General features: G+C 38.5%; 9 protein-coding genes across 9 annotated transcripts; 5 read left to right on the forward strand and 4 right to left on the reverse strand.

Annotated features, from left to right (window-relative positions):
- Positions 1–58: 58 nt before the first annotated feature.
- On the reverse strand, positions 59–1,121 carry JH06_0395 (eukaryotic translation initiation factor 3 subunit; the record flags this gene model as incomplete). The annotated part of the gene is made up of 6 exons (XM_014673926.1): positions 59–382; positions 412–621; positions 652–742; positions 774–853; positions 885–970; positions 1,004–1,121. The coding sequence occupies 6 exons, from the start codon at positions 1,119–1,121 to the stop codon at positions 59–61; spliced, it is 909 nt and encodes a 302-aa protein (XP_014529412.1).
- A 143-nt stretch (positions 1,122–1,264) lies between these two features.
- JH06_0396 (cytoplasmic dynein 1 light intermediate chain) lies at positions 1,265–2,838 on the forward strand (the record flags this gene model as incomplete). Its single annotated transcript, XM_014673927.1, has 11 exons — positions 1,265–1,352; positions 1,387–1,530; positions 1,560–1,651; positions 1,682–1,744; positions 1,776–2,024; positions 2,054–2,126; positions 2,156–2,268; positions 2,298–2,375; positions 2,406–2,465; positions 2,494–2,727; positions 2,758–2,838. The coding sequence occupies 11 exons, from the start codon at positions 1,265–1,267 to the stop codon at positions 2,836–2,838; spliced, it is 1,275 nt and encodes a 424-aa protein (XP_014529413.1).
- Positions 2,839–3,075: 237 nt separating this feature from the next.
- Positions 3,076–3,531, forward strand: JH06_0397 (40S ribosomal protein; the record flags this gene model as incomplete). Its single annotated transcript, XM_014673928.1, has 4 exons — positions 3,076–3,092; positions 3,152–3,230; positions 3,262–3,346; positions 3,377–3,531. The coding sequence occupies 4 exons, from the start codon at positions 3,076–3,078 to the stop codon at positions 3,529–3,531; spliced, it is 336 nt and encodes a 111-aa protein (XP_014529414.1).
- A 265-nt stretch (positions 3,532–3,796) lies between these two features.
- Positions 3,797–4,424, reverse strand: JH06_0398 (n-alpha-acetyltransferase; the record flags this gene model as incomplete). Its single annotated transcript, XM_014673929.1, has 3 exons — positions 3,797–3,907; positions 3,938–4,153; positions 4,182–4,424. The coding sequence occupies 3 exons, from the start codon at positions 4,422–4,424 to the stop codon at positions 3,797–3,799; spliced, it is 570 nt and encodes a 189-aa protein (XP_014529415.1).
- A 67-nt stretch (positions 4,425–4,491) lies between these two features.
- JH06_0399 (peptidase c13) lies at positions 4,492–5,583 on the forward strand (the record flags this gene model as incomplete). The annotated part of the gene is made up of 1 exon (XM_014673930.1): positions 4,492–5,583. One exon carries the CDS (start codon positions 4,492–4,494, stop codon positions 5,581–5,583), a length of 1,092 nt encoding a protein of 363 aa, XP_014529416.1.
- A 41-nt stretch (positions 5,584–5,624) lies between these two features.
- On the reverse strand, positions 5,625–5,866 carry JH06_0400 (u1 small nuclear ribonucleoprotein; the record flags this gene model as incomplete). The annotated part of the gene is given in 3 exon segments (XM_014673931.1): positions 5,625–5,684; positions 5,698–5,784; positions 5,816–5,866. 3 exon segments carry the CDS (start codon positions 5,864–5,866, stop codon positions 5,625–5,627), a joined length of 198 nt encoding a protein of 65 aa, XP_014529417.1.
- Positions 5,867–7,103: 1,237 nt separating this feature from the next.
- JH06_0401 (hypothetical protein) lies at positions 7,104–7,649 on the forward strand (the record flags this gene model as incomplete). The annotated part of the gene is made up of 2 exons (XM_014673932.1): positions 7,104–7,326; positions 7,348–7,649. 2 exons carry the CDS (start codon positions 7,104–7,106, stop codon positions 7,647–7,649), a joined length of 525 nt encoding a protein of 174 aa, XP_014529418.1.
- Positions 7,650–8,190: 541 nt separating this feature from the next.
- Positions 8,191–9,233, reverse strand: JH06_0402 (mannose-p-dolichol utilization defect 1 protein; the record flags this gene model as incomplete). The annotated part of the gene is given in 6 exon segments (XM_014673933.1): positions 8,191–8,338; positions 8,369–8,514; positions 8,544–8,639; positions 8,651–9,016; positions 9,072–9,111; positions 9,139–9,233. 6 exon segments carry the CDS (start codon positions 9,231–9,233, stop codon positions 8,191–8,193), a joined length of 891 nt encoding a protein of 296 aa, XP_014529419.1.
- Positions 9,234–9,343: 110 nt separating this feature from the next.
- Positions 9,344–11,585, forward strand: JH06_0403 (hypothetical protein; the record flags this gene model as incomplete). Its single annotated transcript, XM_014673934.1, is given in 10 exon segments — positions 9,344–9,490; positions 9,518–9,837; positions 9,891–10,014; positions 10,045–10,461; positions 10,492–10,724; positions 10,740–10,779; positions 10,807–10,920; positions 10,952–11,106; positions 11,138–11,482; positions 11,513–11,585. The coding sequence occupies 10 exon segments, from the start codon at positions 9,344–9,346 to the stop codon at positions 11,583–11,585; spliced, it is 1,968 nt and encodes a 655-aa protein (XP_014529420.1).
- Between the last annotated feature and the right edge of the window lie 3 nt (positions 11,586–11,588).

Consider the following 11,588-nt stretch of genomic DNA (forward strand, 5'->3'; position numbering starts at 1 on the left):
AAACTCACTACAAAATCATATGTTTGTGTAACAAGAAATGGAAACGAAACCCATGTTACTAATTACGATAAGTAATCATTGAATTCATCTTCTCCGCAAGCTCCACTTCACGTCTAGCGAGATTACTCAAATGCGACACAAGAGCAAAGTCTCGCATCTTAGCAAGGAACATCTGTTTAAATTCCTCTTCGGAAAGGAGAGGAACACTCATAATCGCATTAAACACTTTACGACTCTCTTCTGCCGAAGGAGTGATCTCACCTGAAATCACCTTCGTAATATACTCTTCAGTCTCATTCAGAATCTCCATCAAATCAAGCATTGAACCCTTCAGACTCTCCATATCGTTGTAAATCTCTGCAGAACTATTCGGAAGGACATTCTACGTTAAAATCATTCCATTATACACACCTCTTCAGCTCCCAGGAGTGATTGGAGGACCTCATTCTCTGTATGTGATGCTGAAACCTCCACCGGAACTTTGGTCAACTTGATAGCCAATACTCTACACTTGATAGTTCCAATCAACTCAAACTCGCTACTAAGAGAGACAGAAGTGACAGAATAGGATTCAACTACAATGCGATCTCCATTGAAGTTGGTATCAAGGGTTAAGAAGATCTATGGCTCAAGACACGAATTCTAAAATACAGGCTTAAACGTCTGACATATTGTTCGGTAGTAGTTGTTCATTGTAAACCACCTTTCCTCAGCAACAACGGGAGACTTGACAGTAGCAAACCTACTCAATAATACAAACTGATTGGGACTACCATCCAAGGACGACATCTGACTTATTTGCAGTTGAATACAAAAGAGACAGAGTTTCATTGAACTTGATTCCATCCGCAGCCTATACAATTATTCCACAATTCCAACCATACAAGTCCTTTCTCATCAAATGTGTAAGCAACGGCGAAACAGGTGGTGATCTCGAGAACTCCGTTATTGATCGTCCCCATAATTGTTCCTATTACTTAGATGATCGGAAGGTGTTTCATACCCAAAACCTCTTCACTGTCCTTCGGTCTACGCTTGTAATGGTCGAGAATCGTAAAGGGAACCACAGGATGAACTCGGACCGATTTGAACGGGGTGTTGATCAGAAATGTGTCTTCCATTTATCGTTAGGACTCTTTTCTACGACTATTTGCTATCAACAAAAATAGTATTTGGTTTCGCTATTCGACAAATCAAGACGTATTTTGGAATCCATTCACGATCTTCTATCTCTTCAATTACTTGATCTTTATATGGAACACAGATGGATTCCACATCTACAATATGGAGTGATTTTCTAACTGCTGCAACAAAAGATGAAATGAAGAAAGAGACAAATCTCGTTGTTCTTGGTAATTATTATTGTAATGTGGTTGAAGTGTCTAGGGAACTCCAAATCTAGCTGTGTTGGAATTGTGGATGGAATCATGGAGACTCTAGGGCAAGCTCCATTGAAGAAACGGGACATAGACATTATAAACTATTCATACGTCACAGTAGGGTATTCAAATCGAAGGACAGCGAAGGGAGGTCATGTTATTTTGCTTTCTTGATTATAGACTATTCTGGGGTGATCCATATTTTCATTCTTACGAACGACACATATTGGGATACGTTAGAGTCATTGGTAACAAAGGAAGCTTTTGGAGATGTGGATCTGATGGACCCTATTTATCTATAGACTTTTTTTCTTGTTGCCATTGATTTTCGTGACACCGCTTCTATCATGGATGAGTTGACTCATGTAAGAGTGATTTACATTTGTAATTGACTAGTGGTATTCTTTGATTACAGAGTTCTTCAATTCATTGGATCCCAAGATGATCGACACTCTCCAACTGAATTGGCAAAAGCAAGTGTTAGATCTCGCTCATGTAGACTTGAGATTTCTTATTTATGAAAAGGAAACTCCCAAAGAGGCCTCTACAGATGTCCAGAAAGAGAATACTATTCTACCTCGTGGTCTTCTAGAAATCAACTTGGGTGTACCAACGATGATTGTCTGTTGTAATACAGAAGTGATGGTACTACAAGATTTGAACTATTATTCTAGTCGCAAGATAAAGCCTTCACAGGATCTCTAGTGGATTTTATTCAAAAGTGTATTCGTCTTCAGTGTCTGAAATGTGATAACTCAGTTGTCTCTCAATCATAGATGGTTCGTCTCTTGCTTATGTTAATGGATTGAAACGAACCAATCAGTCGATTCTAACGAATCATATTCTATCTCTTCTCTTTCCTACTAGTTTTAATTCACCACCTCCTAATGTTATTTCTCTTTCTGTTGTTTAGTATAGTTTTTATCGAAAGACGAAGTATTTATTCCCGTGGGTTCTGACAACAGTTATCTTGTGGCAGATCTTGTAGCAGGCACTGTTAGTGTTATCGCATTTTTTGACTCATAGAAATTAGAATCTGTAACAGATTTCAATTCCGTTATAAAACGACCTCAACAACAAATGAAGGTAAATGAAAGATCAACCTTTGATGTAGAAACAACCTATACAGCACATCCCTATTGTATCTGAGGAAGCTTTCTTTGCGGGACTGGTTGAAGAAGAGCCAAAGAAGCCACGGAGGAGTATTGCGATTCCTCGGGATACAGTCACAAAACAGCGATTGAATATGCAGTCTTCATCTCCAGTAGCTACACCTTCTCGAACTCCTGTATCTAGTGAAATGAGCACACGTAGTTTCTTTGAGAACCTTCTTAATGAAGGAGGATCCGTTAGAATATGCTAAGATTGTTATGCCTAGATGCAAACTCCAATTCCGCGAAAGAGTGTAAATGTTCGAAACTTACGACGGTCTGAAATAGGCATGAAAAAGCAAGGATAATGTTGTTTGTTATCATACGGGGACTGAGACGAATACTCTACGTAATAATGCTACTATTCGATTGTTTTCAAGGATTATTATAAAGATATGAGAAAAAAAGAATACGGATCAGAATTCTGTTATATGGGTACATCAGAATACCAGCCTTTTTGTCAATTCTGCCCCTATTTATAGTATGGCTGAAACTCCCTGTGGAGTGGAATGCATAATACCATCTTATTTCTGTAGAGAACCAGAATGCCTTTCAAGAGAAGGTAGGGACTAGCAATTGAACAACTTTGAAAGCACTTGAATGGTGATTGACTGTTTTTAGAAACCACGGACGTTCCAAGAAGGGAAGAGGTCATGTGAACCCTGTTCGTTGCACTCATTGTTTCCGTTGCGTCGGAAAGGTAAAAGCAACTACTATTCTTCATTTCCTAGGATAAGGCCATCAAGCGTTTCCAAGTGAGAAACATGGTTGATGCCTCCTCTCAGAGAGATATTCGTGATGCTTCGGTTTATGAGCGTAGAGATTAACAGAGGGTATCATAGATAGAGTATACGCTTCCTAAGCTCTACATCAAGCAGCAGTACTGCGTATCTTGTGCTGTCCATGGACGTGTTGTCCGTGCTCGTAAGGTTGCGGATAGACGCATTCGTGAGTTTGTCCGTCCTCAGTTCAAGGGAGTAGATTTTATAGTATTGGATTGATTCATAGGAGCGTAACTAAAAAGATATCTCTGGTACTTGGGAATACTATGGTCAGTAATATTTTTGTTACAAACAAAGGATGAGTGAATAAACCGGAAGACGGAGTAGGTTACAAAAACAGAAAGAACAGTTCCTCCCAATAAGAGGAGAAACGAGAGACTATCAGGAGTTGCAATTGTTGAATTATAGTCAACATGAGCACCTTTGGAAGAGTAGAAGTAAAGAAATGAATCCATCCACTTGTCCTCGATACAGTAGAAATCTATCAACAATAATCATCCATACATGTACCTGGACATCGCTGGACCTTTAAAAAACCATTCACTTCGTAGAAATGAATACTCTCTGAATTCGTAGTCAATACATGTAAATAGACCTACAAACAATCCAATGTAGCAAGAACTACTCCAGCGCATAAATCATCCTGATCACAAAGCTCAAAACATTTTCGAAGAAGCATTGTTCCGATTCCTCGTTTTCTATACTCTTCACTAACAGCAATATTCAGAATGTAGAGGACATGAGAGTATAGAAAGTGCTCAATGACAACAGGACCAGTTGAATCACTTCCATCTGTCGACCGTTCTTGACACACAATACAGCCAATCAGTTCAGGAGTATCCTAGATCAGAGACATCTCCTTGTACTACATCTGAGAGGGTTTCGACCACATATGTGATCAATTTATTCCCTTTAAAGAATTGAACACGCAAAGAATCATAAAAGGAGTCACCATAGTGGAGAGGAAACGACGCATCAAACAAACTATGAATAGCATCAATATCGCTTTCTCGAAATAATCTCATGTGAAAACTCTGTGATTGATAGAGCCTTGGAAGAGATCGTACTCCAGGCATATACAACTTCAGACTACTCCGATTGGATAGTTGCATTCAATCAAAGACAATAAACGAGTGTCAATGTCCTGACAAATCAAATTCTAACACTATATATTTACGAATGATTCTTCTTCTAATACTCCTGTTCGCAACGGTGAATGCTTCCGATTGGGCAGTCATTGTTGCGGGATCAAGTGGGTACTGGAATTATCGCCATCAAGCGGCTGCTGCTTCTGCTTATCATTATTACTTGAATCGCGGCATTCCAAAACAGCAGATTATCACCTTTATGAGTGAAACTGTTGCTACTGATGAACTGAATCCGTTTTATAATCAGCTATATTCGACTCCTGGGAATAATACGAATGACAAAATGAATGGAATTGAAATTGAGTATGGAAGTGCTGAAATCACTTCTACTAAGGTTTTGAATGTATTGTCGGGGAACTCGTTTTCCCCAAAACGAGTACTGCGTTCATCAGCAATCGATAACGTGTATGTGTCATTCTTCACATATGGATCACCTGGAGTCCTCATGCTTCCTAATGAAGCGTTATTTGGTTCTGATTTGATGAAAGTAATCAAATTGATGAACCAGAAACGACTCTATAAGGAATTGGTATTGTATATCGACAGTGATGGTACAGACTATCTGTTTCCTGAATTTGACCTTGATTCATATCATGTTAGACTTGTATCTCCATTCACGGAGAAACTCACAAATCGAAATCTCTTTTGTCCTCCTAATGACTATGTTGGTGAAAAGAGTATTGGGAGTTGTCTGAACACAGAGTTTTCATATCGTCTCTATGATGGAGGTAATTCTGTGTTCCATCATTTCCAATCGAAAGAAGATCCGTTTTCAAATGATATTGTTGTAGGACAATTCAATTTGGAATCAGATGATCATGAATGGAGTGTGTATGATACAAAGTGGGAGTACTATGTTCAGAGACGTGCTAGGAATCCGAAGGATGCATTCTTGATCATAGATATAGAGGAAGAGGAGAATACACGAAGTCAGATCGATCGATACATGCGATCTGTTTTATCAGTTAAAAAGGCTAAGCAGAATATTGTGAAGATTTCCGAATGGGATTGTTATAAACGGGGTGTCAAACAAATAGAAAAGTTCTTCCTATGGAATGAGTATACATTCCGCTACTTTATGGTGATTGCCAGTATCTGTGAACAGGACAGGCAGTCGTTCTAGTCATTCTTAGTATCAATTTTGTTTGTCAACAGACACAAAGTTTAATGAGCTCTTACTCCTCTATTTTGTTCTTCAAAAAGTGTACGGTAGTGTTCAAATACCTACTACTCAAACAACAGAACTAATATGCACTTTCGTGTAATGTTCAATGACAAATTGACGATGCTTTGTTCCACGAATATGCTCCTTTCTACTTCGACTCTATCCATACAATCAACTATACACGACCTACGGAGTCATTTTTGATATAGGATTTGCAGTAATCACAGTAATAGCGAGCCATATCAATAATGTCAGATACAATCGAATTATCACTCTTTTCAAGAGTGATGCGAAAGTACTATAAAACCGTGGGGAAGGTGGTTCATTTTGTAATCTGTTATCTAGCTATCTACGACCAAAAAGAATGGAAATTCAGATTCAATCCACTCTAAACATTTTGAATAGTGCAACGAGTGATGCTGAGATCCAGATTCATGGTATTCGCTATTTGATCGATATATGCAAGGATTGTATGTCGAAACAGGATTTGGATAAACAGAAGGTAAATATGAAAGCCAGATCAAGGGACTCCCTTTGATGGAGACACTGATCTCAATATTCCAACGCTTTCCTGATGATGAGACTGTCAAAGTACTATGTTGTAGCGCTCTTATATCATTTTCCAAGTTCAGTTGATCTGTATTACGTGTTTCACTTCATAGGTTTCTGTGTTAGTAAAGCTAAAGAGTTGAAACTTATTGAAGCACTGAAAGAGAATATTTCGAGAGAACATAGTGAGAAGGCACTGGTCATGGAACTTGCTGTGATGGCTGCTTTTGGTGTTAATAGTGGGATAGAGCTTTGTTGGGTTAATTTGTAGATGTACTACAACCTGATATTCTAACCGATGCGATGTTGGATATTCTTCTTCGCATTGAAATAGATTGGAAAGAGAACTTAGATGTTGTTAAACAAATTCTATCAGTCTATATCATTCTATCCGAGAATAGTGAGTTGTACTTCAAATTCTTTATTGTAGTTGCCTTTCACCACAAATTATTGAGTTCTGTGATTATTAAGAACTTTCCCTCTCTCCTTCAGACACAAACTTCGAATCATTGTCTCTATTTTGGCATCATCTCTGTGTGTCGGAATCTCTCTTCATCAAATCAAGGACGTCTTTATCTCCAATCAGTTCATATATTTACTCTTCTATTACCAGGTCTTCCCATCAATGGTTATGATGTTCTTCTCTGTCGGAATATCTCCAGTATTATTCTATCCATGAATATTGATGGTCTTTTTTACACTCTATTTTCATTATAGAGCAAACTCGGTCGGAAGTGATCAACCATCAAGGAGTCCATCTAGCTGTTGCCACTTTGAATTGTTGTATTAAGGACCCTGAAGCAGTATGTGATTCTCTCAAAGCAATGCGATCCATATGTTCTGTGGAAAGTTGTGATGATTCTCTCTCTTCACTCCTAGAACCATCTCTTGGTGCTTGTATGGACAATAATTACATAGCAACGATTGTGATGGCTATTTCATCCTATCCGAATCATCCTCGCTTATGTAGCCATGGGTGTCGTGCTTTGGAATGGCTTCTTAAAGCTGGTGAACATAAGACTGCCAAAGCCATGTTAGATGAAGGAGTAGTAGCAATCTGTTCGGACTTGCTAAAGAATACAAATGATTTGGAGTGTCTTCGATACGTCTGTGGTCTTGTTGGGAAGATCTGCCGATATACATGTGTGGACTGTATGAGAATGTGAGAACTAGGCTTTGATTCAACTACTCTCTCTATCTTACGGGAATCTCATATTTTAGAGGAGGTAGTGAAATCACTTAGATCCTATAGAGGCAATGAAGCCTTGATTCTGGTATTTGTGAGGCTTCTAGCTGTTCTTTGTTCAAATAGTAACTATGGAATGATTCACTCAGAAGTAGAAGATGCTTGTCTGTTAGTATTGGAACAGAATCTGATTGAAGAAGTGGTGCTGTGCGTAAATTGCGTCCAACTCCCAGAGACAGCCATCTCTCTCTCTGGAGTGATGTTAAAATCAGCACTTTATGGTAATTAGTAATAGAAACAGATCAGAATTAGAAGAGGGTCGTAAACAAATTATGCTATTGAATGGCGTTGAATCCTTGTTAAAACTCCTTCAACAATTCCTTCATAATGTGATTGTTCATCAATACGCTTTGGGATGCTTAACATTACTAGTAAAGAATGATAAGACTGTCTGTGAGATTATTCGCAGACGATTAGGACTCTCTCTAATTGTTGATTCCATGGGTAATTTTGATAGTAATCCTGAGTATTGTGTACAAGTCCTACCGTTCTTACAAGAAGTCATTACTGGTAGGTTTGAGAAGAATGAACGAGAATTAGATGCTGAGTGTTACAAAGTGTTGATAAACCGAATGATTTGTGAGGCTGTGGTTACGCTTTTGAAAAAACAAATCCATCTTCTGACAGTAGTGACAATGGGTCTGTGGTTTTTAGATAGTCTTCTTGGAGAAGGTATAAGTAGCTCTGAGAAATGAGAGAATAGATGATGGATTATATCAATTAGCATCTCAGCCTGAAATTGGATCATTCTTACGACAAATCATTGATCTTCATAAGAATAATGACCCAGGTATTCTAACTTTAGGCAGTGGTATCATTGAGAAGTTAAAAGTGTTTAATGATTCATTATAATATGTTTGTAACAAAGATTTGTATTCTTCCTTCTTGTTCTTGAGTTCCTCTGTCTTCTTCCAATAACTACTTATTAACGAATAGAAAAAGAAAAACAATAGAATCTGGAAAACAAGAATTCCATTACAGACTGTACTAATCACATAGGAGGAGGCAATAATCGGATCGTCAACTTCCTGCAGAGTTGTAAAGATACGTGCTGATGAACCACAGAACGTGAACAACCAGGTGATTAGTGATAACTACACTTACACTTATCCATCAGCAGTACTTGGCCTGTGTGACCCTGCTTAAAATTGGTTATGATTTGAGGAACACGAGCCAATACAGCAGAAAGAGTACCCGCCATGGGAAGAAGAGAAAGATACTACAGGAAACAGGGGTAAGAGAAAGTACCTTTTGAGGACAATAGAACAAAACAAAGGTGTATAGAATAAAAGCAAGAATGACCAAGAGCATATGGAGAATCGATTTGCGGTTCTCACCCTTTGCAAAGATCCAGAATAAAAACACCAGTAAGTAGTTCTGGAAGAGAATCACTACATTCTCACCATATGTAGAAATGGGATATCCCTTCAAGAAGTTGTATACGATACTAGGAAGGAATGCGGCACATTCCATATAGAATGACATGGCATTCAGACCCGTTACGTCACGATTCATCACAATCTTCAAGATCTGGGGAAGCTTCATAATTCCAGATCCGATCACAATACCATATCCAAGTCCTTTGCTTATAGAATACTTTAGGCAATCCATATCCATCAAATCCCCATTGATGAAGAATGTACGATAACACTTGTCTCCGATGATGCTTGATACGAATCTTTCCATATATTCTAATCATAAAAACAACGAATAGATACTTTCCATTTTGAAAAGGCTTGATGAGAACAGCGATGACTGCATTCGGTTCTGCTAACACAGATCCAAGTAAGAACAGGAAAACAAATAGTCTCATAATCAGAATATCATCAAAACACTTACGAGATCATGAGATTATGACAAACATAAAAAGACCCTATTTCTCCCATTTGCAGAAATAGTTGAACAACCAAACTAAGTGAGAACATGGATAATATTGAGTCTGTTCCCGAGGTTTCAGCAGCCAGTTTGAAAGGACTTGGAGATAAGTCGTATGATCGTCGAAAGAGCGCAGCACAAGAGATTACGAGTGTTGTATCGACCCTCTATGTAACAATAAAGAATTTGAATCAGGTTTAGAAGGATGGGAATGTGGATAAGGTAAATCTGGTGTTAAAGAAACTCCAGTCTGATTACTTGCGATCACCAAATGTTAATAATCGAAATGGTGCATTGATTGCCTTTGCCTCTATTGCTGTTGCTTTGGACACGGCAATAGTGGATTTCTTCCCTGTATTCTTGAATTCTGTGTTAAAATGTTTGGATGACAATGATAGTAAAGTCCGATATTATTCCAGTGAAGCTCTTTACAACATTGCCAAAGCAGCACAAACACGTGTATTGGTTTATTTTGACCAGTTCTTTTATGCACTGTGCCAGCTGTTCTCCGATGTAGATACTGATGTGAAGAAGATATCCTTGTTCAACCGAGTTGTTATCATTCTTAATTCTACGGAGCATCTCTACTGGATAGATTACTGAAAGAGATTGTAACAGAAGCTCGCACACTCGATCTAGAGCGTATTGTTCCGTTGTTGAAGCAATGTCTGTCAATGAATAACCCCTACATTCGGCGTCTTGTTGTTTCCTGGATATCGGTGGGAGAATCTGTCATACATAATTGATAGGTCCTGGACAGCAAACCAGGAATCGATATGCTTGAATACTTCCCACAACTCATCGATGGACTCTTCCTTCTCTTGGGAGATGATCATCGAGAAATCCGAATCGTACGCTTTCTCTCTTTTGTTCATTCGAAGGAAACAGATGATATTTTGACATCATTCTTATCTGAAATCAAAAGTAGTGAAATGAGTCCAGTGGTAATGAATACCATCATGAACACTCTTCTCACTTTATCTCATCATAATGATCGTTTCATTCGATTAACTTCTGTTATGTGGATATATGAGTTTATTCTCCTCGATGATGAATGGGATCTTCCTTATGCTCGAATGCTACGAGCTCTGCTACCTTGTTATGCTGACAACGAAGCAGATATTCGAACCCGTGCAGAAGCATGCTGCAGAGAGTTATTGAAGAGTGTAGGTGATGTCCATTCCATTCTCATCTAGTTGCAAAAAAAGGCAGATAAAGTGGAATTGCTTCCTCTAATCGAAGTGGCGTGTACCGTTTTGGCAAAGCAACATAATGTGCAATGTTTGGTCTGTCTTGAAATGGTAAATGTTCTTCTGAAAACACGAGGGAATGAAGTTATTGCTAATGAACATCTCCGTGGGGCTCTTTTAGATACACTAAAGGAGGAGAATGATGATGTGATTGATTGTGATCTGAAAGTACTTGTAAAGTATGTAGAATGCAGTAAAGACCTTCTTAGTTTGATCGGAGAGATTGTAGAGGTAGGTTCAGCAGATTGATGTACTGTATAGATGTTGGAGAAGGATGATTCGTATATGGAAGAACGAGGTTGCTTAATTTTACGAACCCTTTGCAAATATATGAAAGCAGAAGTTATTTTCCCATTATTGGCAACTATTATCATGGTAGGCAAAATCGGCTTGATTTTAGGAATAGCGATGTAAGAATCTTCATTTCTCTGTGATGTTCATCCAAATGCTGAATGTGATTCTTCTGACTGCTGATGAGGCCCAAGAAGTGAGGATGACCCTGAAATCCTGTCTTTTACCTTCTTGTAGCAAGAAAGAAGGACAAGATCTCTTTGATAAACTGTGAGGTATTTTTGGAATGACTTATTACAAGATTTCCTGCATGGTGTGTGAATCCCTTCGCTACATTAGCCCTATGTTGGTTGGCAGAGGACTATGTAGTCGCTTATCAGATCACCCAGAGCTTGGCATCCCAAGAAATCTCATTATCAATGCTACTCCAAGCAGATAAGCTGGTTCAGATGTTAGAATCACCCGTATTCCTTCATGTTCGACTCCAGCTATTGAATACGGGATCAGAACAGCTAGCTCCGCTACTTCAGAGTCTCTATGGCTTATTGATGATTCTGCCTCAGAGTAGCTCTTATCGATTGCTTCAAAATCGTCTTAGTGGAGTAGTACCGCTATATGTGATCTTACAACATACTTCGAAGGACTCGTAAGAATAGAAGAAGGAAATTTATAATAGGGAATTGAGTGAATCAGATCGAAAACGAATTGAATTGTATTTAGCTTCTAATAAAGAGATTAATGTGGAATGAGAT

The sequence above is a fragment of the Blastocystis sp. subtype 4 genome (genome assembly GCF_000743755.1).
Source record: "Blastocystis sp. subtype 4 strain WR1 chromosome Unknown seqid_0023, whole genome shotgun sequence".
In the NCBI taxonomy this organism is placed as follows: domain Eukaryota; class Bigyra; order Opalinata; family Blastocystidae; genus Blastocystis; species Blastocystis sp. subtype 4.